Consider the following 12499-nt stretch of genomic DNA (forward strand, 5'->3'; position numbering starts at 1 on the left):
GGTTGAATTATTCTTAAAAAGTGAAAATTACCTACAGCAAACAAAATAATTCGTTAGAATCAGTAATATCAATACTATCCGTAAGTTCACATTTTTTAACATAAAGCACAATCAATATGAACAAAAGATCGATGTTTGTAATTCCCGTAGCCTCTGCTAATCTGTTCATGAAGTATGAATATAAGCTCTGCCCTCTGTGAATAACAAGCATTTTTCCATTTGGATAAAAATAAGTCTAGTTTGCAAACCATATTAAAAGTTCAAATATTTCTTAATTTTAAATTATCTACGTCTACAAAATTTTAAGAACCAATTCCATCAACTTTGATTAAATAGTTAAGCATCGGTTGAAACTTAACACCTAAATAAATGTATGTCACTAATATTAAAATTTAGTCACTTAATGAAATTATCGATTGCTTGATAAATTCATTTGTTTAATGCGTAACCAAGTTGACAAGACAAGAGGCGTAGACAAATGAACGTCAAAACGAGACTGTCCGCTTACGTAGTGTGAATACCATAACTTCATGCCAATTAAGTCTTAAACTGAAATCTACTTAATCAACAATTGAAACGAGTTGATAGAATCGGGTTTAGATAAAAAAAAATTTATAAAACAATAATTAATTAATTTTATACATTTTTATACTTAAAATTTGTTGTTTTTTTAAATGTAAATTATAATTAATAATTTCAGTAAATGTGTTTTTAATAGCGTACAAGATAGTGATTCTTTTAGAACAATAGCTCTATTAACTACGTTGTGTTCTGTATAAAGAGGTAAAAACATTGATCTAGTTGTATATTTAATTTTATATAATTAATTAGTCTTCCTTTTTTAATTAATTTGTAAATGTAAGTTTTTTAAAGAACTTTATGTTATTTAAGTACATATTTGTATTTATTTTAATAAGTGTTATTGTATTAAAAAAAATTTAATTTTTTTTTCCTGTTGTCTCTTTTTCAAAAACAAAATATTACTGTATGTATTTAAATAAAATCAGCAGGAAATTTTGGTACTTCAATTAAAATAATCGATACGTTAAATGTAACGCATAATACAAGTACACAAATTGTATTTTTACTGTTACTTAAAAAATATATTTTTCCATATAATCGACTTGGAAAAATGTCATTTTTTTGTCATAATGTTAATTATTTCGTAAACATAGTAATTAATATTAAGTATTCGGAACAAATTATGCTGATTTACACTTAAACTACACCGTAAAAAATAATTTATAAAATTAAGGCTGTTGTCTTGCAACCATATTGTCAACAACTTTTGGTTTATATGCGCGGTATTAAGGTATATAAGTTTGTAGTGAAATAAAGTATACGTTTTGCCGATTACTGTAACACACAACTGTTTCATCTCATACAACTGCTACTATAGTTATTTCCGTTACAATTAAAATACTCTAACTATGGTTGTTTCTGTTCAACAATAAATTAGTTTAACTTTGCGTTTTTATATCTAAACAGTGAAACGGTCAATAAATTTTCACTCAAAGCTTTACAAATACATCAATGATCAATAGTTTAATTAAGTTTATCTCGCGTTAGAGAGGGTCAATCGACTTCAACTTTTAATGATAATTGTATTATAACATCCTTAATAAGTATACAAACATTTAGAATTTTCCGACAATGTCCATAACAAGACATTCAGCCTTAACAAAACGATATTCGCCTAAAATATTTTGCCGAAAACAGCTCGACTATTAAACTACCCATACTCTACGAAGTTTAAAGTAGTATGTGACGTTTTTTTAACTTCCGTTAAATGAAATTAACGTATTGGTTATTTTATTGGAATAAGTACGATAACTGTGAATGAAAACACTTAACAAATCAATTTAATAATACCCCTATTTTGCCTTTTTTTACCCAGTAATATTATTTGGCGAGAAAAATTTGCAATTACTCGAGTGCCTTTTGAATTAAATAGGAATGAAAATATTAATTTCAATACTCTATTTTTGAGATATATTTTTGTTGCTCAAAATTTTCCTTTTTTAGACTTCTTGTAATGTATTTTTGTGGAAAGTAAAAAACCAATATTTTTTGCTATTTAAAAGAAGCCAAAATTTAAAAATAGAGAATTGACGTGACAGACATGTGTCGTATTAATAATAATAAATGCAAATCCAAGAATTTTGGTCACAATATATTTTTGATTAATAAACGCTTTTTTATTAAATTAACGCTAGTATAAAATTAAGTATCGAATATCCGTCTTTATAACAATTTTCCAATTTTTCAGCAATATTATTCATACCTGTATATTGTCAGGGTGATTTTCTTTTTGTAAAGAAGGCTTTTTGTAAACTATACATATAATTTTAAAAGTTTTTTTTTTTGTTATTAAAATTAATAATTATATTAGTAATAATTAAAAAATAATGTACAAAATAATAATTTATTAAAAATTTTTTAACGTTAATATTTTTTTCAAATCTGTACAGTGTATATTAAGTAACAATATAAATGGAAAATAATAATTTTCTTTCATGTTTTTTTATTTTAATGTAAAATTTTAATATATATATTAATAAAACATGTTTTAAAGCGAATAGAAAAACCCATCATTAAGTCATTCATTGCAAACAATTATTACAAAATTAAAACACACAAATGAAATACATTGTCGTAAATGAAAAGTTTTAGATAATTTTTATAATTTAGGGTATTTTAATTTTTTTAATTATTAATTATACGTATTTTTAGATAAGAATTTAATAATATTTTTGTACGTTTAGAAAGTAATTTTAAATCAAATTTGTATTGGTAAATTTAAAAACAATTTTTATAATTCCTTTTAAAGATCACATAGTTTTGATTAATTTAAAACTACTCGAATGAATTTATATTTAACGAACGAAAAAAAGTTCATATGAACAAATGTGTGCAATCGCAATAGTTCTAAGATCCACGGCGGACGCCTATGGCTATGTGTAAAATGTATGTACTAAATTTCATCGTAGAAAAAAAGGAGGATTTTCTTAATACTTTACTATCCTGTACCTTAAACAGAGCGTTTGAACACATACGTTAATACGAAATTTTCTTCATAAAATTTGCTCAGAATATGCAAATTTTTTTATACTAACGAAACAACTTGTATAGTATGATAATATTCAAATATTAAGTTATCTACACTTCTATACTAATTATATAAAGAGAAAAGATTTGATTTTTTGTTTTTGTTTGTAGTGGATAAACTCAAAAACTACTGAATCGATTTTAAAAATACCTATAGAAAATTACATTATGAGCGAGTAACAAAAATACTAGGGTTCCGCACCAAAAATGAAACTCTTGAAGTGAACAAAAGTAACAGTAAGTGAGAACAAGGAAAGTGAAGTTTATAAAGCGGTAGTCTTTGTTTTCAATCTAAAGTTGAAATTGCCCAAAGAAGCGGATGGGAAACTTCTAGTTAGCCTTGTTTCGAGATTTTGATAAAGTTGTAACTTACAAAAGTTTACCTTTGGACATATTCTTAATTCAGAAACGAAAAAAAGGATAAACAAATAAAAATTGTTCAGCTTACATAAGGAATTTTCTAAAACTTTCAGAAAAATAATACAAAATTGATTTTTTAAATTTATCAATAAAATTTGGAAAGGACAATTACATATTTAAGTAGTAAATAAGTTTTGCATTTAATGCCTTTTTTTAAATTACTTTAATATTGTAATAATTAATTACTTTAGCTTTTACTTATTTTTGTTATAATTACTAAAAAAAAAATGATGGTATCTATAATCAAATCGATATTTATTAGCGATTTGAGAATGTCTATATTAAAGAGTATGAAAGGTCACGAAATTAAATCCTGCCTCGTAAAATACATGTAGAAGATTTTTTTACATGTTTCGTCGGATATAGTTCTGAATAAAACTAATAGAGATCAAAGAAAACCTTTTGTAATTAATAAAAAGCAGTCCCTTTCTCTAAAAATTTTTGTATGGAATACTATTACGTTTTTGCTGCTATATATTTAATTAAAGCGGATAAAACGAAAGCTCTTAATAAAATTTTTATTATAAATTTATCAGGATTTTATTTTTCTGTGATGTAACGTTGGTTTTAACATTACGGGATTGTATTTGGAAAACCAACAACGTTAATTTCAAATTTTATCTTAAATATGCAAATGTTTCTTCAATTGTATTATTACGTTTTGTCTTTTAAACACAAAATTGACTTTTTCACCCAAGTAAGTCGATTTGCATGCATATGTGGCATACCCGAATAATCCCGAATAGGAAAAAATAGTGAATATTGCGATTTACTATTAAAATATCGATTTTATTATTTTTTTCACATATATATCACATCTGACATGATTTAATACAAAATTGACAAGTAATTAAAAGTTACACCCAATTTACCGCAACACAAAAGAAAACGCCATCATATGAAAATGAGGATATTTTTCCTTCTGCCCGCTATTAATTATTAATCAATACGTAAAATAATTGATTTTTTCACAAAGTGCACGTTAATGTGCTTACTTTAAATAGCATTTGAAAAAAAATAAAATTTTGGTCTAAATGTATTACCCCAGTTATGTATTTCTATGAGACAGGAACTAAGGTGTGGCTTTTTGTTCTAAAAACATTAACTCAATTTACTAATTTAATTTTTATAATATGTATTTTTTGTACATTTTGACTGATAATTTTACAGTAGAGATCTGTTTTATGTTTCGTTTTAATTCGATGTAAATTTTTAAATTCGTTTCGATTAAAAAAATGAATGATCGTGTAACATAAATATTTTGAATGAGATATTTTTACGAAACACTTCTTCTAAATAAACAAGCTATTCCAATTTACCGCTCGGAATAGAAATTGATTCCAAGGGTATTAAAACGTTACGAGTACACTGGATTTATTTTCAAAAGATAAAAAGTCTTATTATCAATTACATAAAGTAGATCCTGAGTTTAACTGTGGAAAAAGATGTTATCCAAATGTTCACCAGCTGTAGTGGCTTAGCGAGACTTTTTTATAAAATTTTCGAAAACTTTCAGATCAATTAGATCATTTTTAAATAAAGTCTTCACAAATTTTATAGAAGAGACTACGCTTAGAAATTGAATCCAATCGTCATGCAAATATTGTTGAAGCCGAAGTTATCTGTCACGTAATTGCCAGATTACTGAGCGGGCAATACAATTTTTCGAACTATAGTTGTAACTACATACACTTTAATTTGGAAGAAAGTAATTATTTTTCTTTATTCATAGTATTTTGTTATATAATCATTCAAAATTTAAGCTTTACGAAATTTTTGGAACTTTATTTAATAACATTGAATATTACAAAAACAGATGTAATATTAATTTTTTTTAATTTAAAAATGGCCGTTGTTTTTTAATTTTGCAAAAAAAGGATATTTGTTCATTTAAAAAAATAGATATTTCTAATTGATCTCATACAAAAAAAATTTTTGTTTTTTATTTCGAATATTATTTGTACAAAATATTCTTGACTTCGAAAAGAATATCATTTTTTTTTTCGTTTTGTAAATCAGTTTTAATTTAACTGCAGTAAATTCGGTTTCGTTTAAATCTCTCGTTCCTCCGAAAATAAAAGCAGTTATCATTTGAATTTTTGTTATTGTTTTTGTATGAATGTGCCTTTTAAAAATGTCTAATGTTTCACACTTTTGTCGAATTTATTTTAAAAAAATATTCCTGTTACAAGATAGTCCATAATAAATTTTAAAAGAACTATATAAATTGATCTGATTATATTTTGAGTTTAATTTTTATTTTTTTCCCTTTTCGAATAACAATTATTATTCCAAAATATATTATTATTATTAATATTGACCTTTAAACTTTATTTGATTACATCGCACAGGTCTGGAATTATAAGTATAAATTAATTATAATCCCCCACTTCGATGTTTTGGATTGTAAAGGTAAGTGTTTCTTTACATCTTACAATTTGAGTATACTAAGGTTTGCGTCTATTTTCGTGGCAGTGTTTTTTTTACATACGCTCTCACCTTTAGGCAAATAGAATTAATAGAGCTTTGTGCCATTTTAAGAATATTGCACTTTATTGACCTGAAAAAAGAAAAAAACTTATTTGCGAATATTAGTTGTCGTCCTATAGTAGACAACTCGATTACTGACGAAAGCAATAATTAACATGAAATTTGCATGATGGTGGACAGATAAAATCTTGGGTTGTAGAATATAGATCTATTTTGAAGGATTCTCTAAGGCAAAAAATATTGTGGAGTGCCGCAGAAATACGAAATTCAATCTTTCCGTTGGGAATTATAAATCAAACAAGCACTGATTGGAATTTGATTAAATTTTTTCGAGTCTAGGGGATCTCTCTCCTTGGCAATGTCCTTGCATATACATCTCTCTTCAAAACGCTCTTGAACCGTGGATTATATACCTAAGTATCCTCTCCAAATTTTAGTTTTTAAAACCCCATTAAATATAATTTTTTCATCTTCAAAGTCTGGCCGCCATTTTCAGGTCGCGATTTCGTAACGGCAAGGAATTTCTCAAAACCCTTTCGTATTGCACGTTAACAATACGTATGACAATCTTGATACAAAATTTTAGCATCAAAGGAATGCGCATTTCTGAGATCAGTGATCGGTCATATTTCGCATTTGTATGTACCTATGAAACAGAACTATATAGATTACGGAAAAATTTTACTTTGCCACACTATTCATAAATGGCCATGGGCTTTTGATATTCTAGTTTATTATACATATCTTATTTTTAATACGGCTCTGTTTTTTTAATCACAATATTATATCTATTTAAAATTCTTACTACCGTTATTGTATTACACAACTCAAAAACTTTTAAAATATTAATTTATTAGTTTCCTTGGCTTTTAGATTTTGTATTAAAAACAATTCAATTTTATAACTATTCGAAAAATATAATTTTTGTTATAGCCGAGTTTCTAATCTTCGACCACAGTTAGACCAATAAGGCAAAACTTGCTGTTTTATTCAAATCTCAAGTCATGGAGTTAAAGGTTCAATGAGGTGATGATGAGGTAAGGATGCTTCTTAATTTATGGCTCAATATTCTTTTTTCCCAAAATTTCAACACCCTGTATTTAGAAGAGGATGCTTTTTCAACTATAAGTATATATTGAGAAACTGTCATTATTTTAACGACCTCGATCATTTTATGAAGTTTCTGCTTTCATGAATTGGGCCATTATTAGACTATATACTGTTTGTTTAATTATCGTCAGAATTGCTGTTGCGTACACGGTGAATGCCTATGATCTTAACTGAACTAAAGGGCTATGATCTTAACTGAACTGTGTGTATGTAAATGTATGTATGGTTCTCTGGTACAGCAACGCCCTAGTAATTTAAGGCTATTTGGGGGTCACTTCGTTACACAGTGATTGTCCCACACTACCAAAGAATAATATAACCTAACGGAGATTGTACTCCTTACCTCTATCTCCAAGCATATAGGCAATATTTTTACATAAATGATGAAATAATAGTGTAAAAGCTCAAATTATAATACATATTAAGATAGTCGAAATATAGGAGTTACAAATATTGCCACGCGTTTCGGTAAATTCGGTTTTACACACAACAAATCGGGGAATAAAAGTTTTATAATATGTGGCCGAGAAATTAATTATGAAAAAGACTAAAAGTCTCTCAATTACGTATGGAAGTTAAGCGATTTTTCTATTCATAAAGTTGTTTACAAAAGCTATTATGTTTTGATATTAATTTATTGCATAAGACAAAAAATACATGTGTTTACTTTGACTAGTACCAAACAGTTGAGAAGTCTTGGCAAAATTTAAAATATTAAAATGGTATTAGGACGATATATTGTTACATTAAATAAGTAAGTAACTATTACAAATAAGTATGAGTCTTGTCTGATGCAATGAATGGTACATTACACGATTTTATTACTTTATTTTGCTTTTTTTTTTATAATTGTAGAAAGTTTCTGTCAGTGAAGGAGTTCAAACGATGTATTACTACTATAAAGAAGATAGATAAATTGTTAATAGCCAATCGTGGAGAAATAGCATGTCGTGTTATAAAAACCGCTAAAAATTTAGGAATTCAAACTGTTGCTGTGTACAGTGATGCAGATCGTAAAGCTATGCATGTTTTAATGGTATTATTTGTAAAATAAATACGTTAATTTAATAATTATGCTTAACAAAGATAAATCTGTATCATCTCCGGTATAAATAACCACAGAAAAATATTAAAAGATTGAGCTAAGCCTCCGGTGAATCGATAGATAGTGAATTTTCAATTAACTAATCGATCCTGTTGATGGTTGAAACTTGCATTGAACCAGATTATCGAATTTGATCTATTTTGACCGAGTTGTGCCAGTTTAAAGTTAATGAGAAATTCCCGATTTACATTAAATACTGACTTGTTTTCATTTCGCGGACGAAATATTGGACAATATTCATTTTGGATCAAGTTATCAGAAGATATCCCTACATCGACTACATTAAGATATGAGTAGAAAATAAAAACTTTTAATATTTTATCACGATTAATACAGATTAAGTATTTTGTTGTTAAGAGCAGCGAAAACTCTTTTTTCCTCTGTGCCCCACCTTCTATTCTTTTAGTTTTCTTGGATTAATTGGGATTAATCTCTCTCTAATATTACATTTTAAGGGTTTTTAAAAATTTAAAATTCTTAATCAGTTACTTAAAAACTAGCGTAAATATGATTTTTAAACCAAAAATATATTTTTCCTTATAAATGTTGTGGAGATGCATACTTTATTAGTATGTTATTCGACATGAATGATTTTGAAAATTGAAGGAACACAATCTTGAAGGATTTTTTGATTTTCTTCTATCAACATTATTTTTATACGTATTGTACGGTTCATTTCTTGGTCTATATATATGTTACTTTAGTGACTTACAGCATGCGCGTATTCTGCGTATAATCGATTTACACTCGAGAAAAAAATAAATGGTTACAGAACTATGTGTTCGGTTAAACTTGAAAAGCAAAAGAAAAAAAAATTAAATGATTGAAATTGCCAACAGATAATACACATCCCATTAAAAAAAATTGATTCACTTATTATTATTAATTTTAAATATGTATTATAAAAAGAAATTTGTTAATTGTTTTAGGCAGACGAAGCATATAACATAGGACCGGCAAGCTCTTTAGAGAGCTATTTACGTTCGGATAAAATAATAGAAGTGGCAAAACGATCAAACAGTAAAGCAATTCATCCAGGATATGGATTTTTATCTGAAAATACTGAATTTGCAGATCAATGTCAATCTGAAAATATAATTTTTGTTGGCCCACCAGCATCGGCTATTCGAGATATGGGAATTAAAAGGTATCAAAACTTTCAAAAAGTTAATAAATCGAAAATTATTTTAATGTATATTTTAGTACATCAAAAGCAATAATGACTGAAGCTGGAGTTCCCGTCGTAAAAGGATATCACGGTGATGATCAAAGTACTGATCGTTTAATAGCAGAAGCCAGAAAAATAGGATTTCCAATAATGATTAAAGCTGTTCGCGGAGGTGGAGGAAAAGTATGTGTAATAATTGAAATTTAAATTTAATGATTTAATTAATTCATATTGCATGTTTTAAGGGAATGCGAATTGTGAACTCTGAATCTGAATTTATGGAATCATTAGAGTCAGCGAAAACAGAATCATATAAATTTTTTAATGATAAAAATGTATTACTTGAACAATATATTGATAGACCACGCCATGTAGAAGTTCAAGTTTTTGCTGATCAATATGGAAATGGTGTTTATTTATTTGAACGAGATTGTTCTGTACAAAGAAGGCATCAAAAAATTATAGAAGAAGCTCCTGCGGTTTGTATTTTATGAATTAAACCGATTTTTAAAAAGGAATAAAATGATAATTAATAAAAATTTAGCCGGGAATTTCGGAAGAATTACGCCGGGAGCTAGGAGAAGCTGCTGTTCGAGCAGCCAAATCAGTTAATTATGTTGGTGCAGGCACTGTTGAATTTATTTTAAATCGTCTAAATCATAGTTTTCATTTTATGGAGATGAATACTCGTTTACAAGTTGAACATCCAATTACTGAAATGATTACTGGTACATTGAAGTATATTAATCATTAATTTTAAGCGTTTGTATTAATGATATTATTTATTACCTTAGGCACAGATCTTGTCGAATGGCAATTAAGAATAGCTGCGGGTGAAAAATTACCTGTAACTCAAGATCAAATTATTTTAAATGGACATGCCTTTGAAGGTCGTATATACGCAGAAAATCCTTCTGATAACTTTATGCCCAGGCCTGGTCCTTTAACGTACTTAAGTACTCCTCGGCCTTCAAAAAACGTTCGAATAGAAACTGGTAAATAAAAATTACACTAGTTTTATAAATAATAGCTCACAACAAAGGAAAAGGGCGAATTTTTTATGGAAATGTATACTTATTTGAAATATTTTTGGGCATATATATATATATATATATATATATATATATATATATATATATATATATATATATATATATATATATATATATATATCCATAATTATTTTTAATAATGGAATTAATAATCGAATTTTCTTTTAGGTGTAAGACAAGGTGATGAAGTTTCGATATATTATGATCCTATGATTGCCAAACTAGTTGTATGGGGTGCAAATAGATCTGAAGCATTAGCGAAGTTCACAGAAATGTTAACAGAATATAATGTAAGCTATCACTTTTGACAGAGACGTTCATTTGAGACATATTAATTAGAGAATGATCCTTATTAGATTTAATTTTCGAAATATCTTCTTATTTAGAACTTTAATTTTGCAGATTGCAGGAGTAGATACAAATATAAACTTTTTATTAGACTTATGTCGTCATTCAGAGTTTATTGATGGAAAAGTTCATACAGGTTTTATTGATGATCATAAAGATAGCTTATTTCCAAAACGTAAACCAAACAATATCCTAATATCGAAATTAGCTCTGGCAGTATTATTACATGAAAAATATACCGAACAAAAGCGAGCTGTTAACGAAAATCAATCAAATAATCCATTCGTTATTGAAACTGGTTTTCGGGTAAATCATTCACTAGTTCGAAGTTTGAAATATTTCTTTAATGGTGGTATGTAAAAATTCCAGAAGCAACTTTCTCAAAATTTTTCTATAAATATTCTTTTTGAGGCAATTTGTGTATTATTTTCAGATCTAATTGAAATTAAAATTCGTTATATAACCCCCGAAAGTTATCAAATAAGTATCGATAATGGTAATACATGGATGTCAGTTAGTGGAATATTGGAAAATAAATTTGGAATTTATGAATTAAAGTATCAATGTGACGGTTTTATTAGTAGTTGTAAATATACAGTTATCGATGATTCGATTTGTATTTTTGATAAGGTTTGTTGAGAAATTTCAAATATGCTAAAAAAAGTCCCTGCAATTTTGAAAAAAAAGTAATAAATAAAATGTTTCTTTTAAGGATGGAAAATGGGAATTTATCAAAGAAAAACCTAATTATTTAGATAAACTTATAACAGGTTCAGATACTTCAAATACAAATATTGCAGTATCTCCAATGCCAGGTTTAATCGAAAAAATCAATGTTAAACCTGGTGATGAAGTTAAGGTCGGAGACTCTTTATTTGTATTGATTGCTATGAAAATGGAATATGCTGTAAAAGCAAACCGTAACGGTATCATTGCTAATGTTAATCACAAAGTTGGGGATAATGTTGAAAAGAATGCAGTAATTGTAGAATTTGAAACGGATGAAGAAGATTTAAAAGAAAAAATCAAGGCTTAATTAAATATAATTTTTATAAAAATAGTTTAATATGTATTTTCCTATTTAAATGTTTCGTTTTTTAATTATAAATAAAAGTTATATTTTAATTAGTGCATTTAAGGCTTAATTTTTCAGTCTTAATTTAAAAACTTCAGGTGGAATATGACTGAACGACTAGAAGATATTGATTATGCTGATGATCTTTGCATTATGTCACATAATATCAGTGACATTAAAGGCAAAATAAACGACCTAGTCGAAGAAGGTAACAAGCTGGGACTGAAAATCAACGAAGGAAAAACCAAAGAGTTGAGAATAAACAACGCCGACAACGAAGATCTTATCATTAAAAACCAACCCATAGAGCGTGTACGACAGTTTCAATACCTCGGAAGTATTGTTTCTGAAAATGGCGGCACTGATGAAGATGAGAACAAAGATTCAAAAAAGCCAAGGCAGCGTTTGAACAACTTCGACCCATCTGGAGCTCACACCAACTCAGAAGACACACTAAATTGAAAATATTCAAGACTAATGTTAAAAGTGTTCTTTTGTATGGATGTCAAACCTGGAAAGTCTCGCAAAGCATCACCAGGCAACTGCAAGTCTTTATCAACAGTTGTCTCAGACACATCCTCAACATTTATTGGCCCAACACGATTTCCAATGAAAACCTGCTG

The 12499-nt window shown here is 27.5% G+C and overlaps 1 protein-coding gene across 1 annotated transcript; it reads left to right on the top strand.

Annotated features, from left to right (window-relative positions):
- Positions 1-7767: 7767 nt before the first annotated feature.
- LOC123305024 (methylcrotonoyl-CoA carboxylase subunit alpha, mitochondrial) lies at positions 7768-11837 on the top strand. Its single transcript, XM_044887009.1, has 11 exons — positions 7768-7882; positions 7984-8164; positions 9163-9380; positions 9437-9584; positions 9647-9880; positions 9946-10129; positions 10196-10396; positions 10622-10743; positions 10856-11153; positions 11235-11431; positions 11514-11837. The coding sequence occupies exons 1-11, from the start codon at positions 7848-7850 to the stop codon at positions 11835-11837; spliced, it is 2142 nt and encodes a 713-aa protein (XP_044742944.1). The 5' UTR covers positions 7768-7847.
- Positions 11838-12499: the final 662 nt, after the last annotated feature.

The sequence above is a fragment of the Chrysoperla carnea genome, chromosome 1 (assembly GCF_905475395.1).
Source record: "Chrysoperla carnea chromosome 1, inChrCarn1.1, whole genome shotgun sequence".
NCBI lineage: Eukaryota > Metazoa > Arthropoda > Insecta > Neuroptera > Chrysopidae > Chrysoperla > Chrysoperla carnea.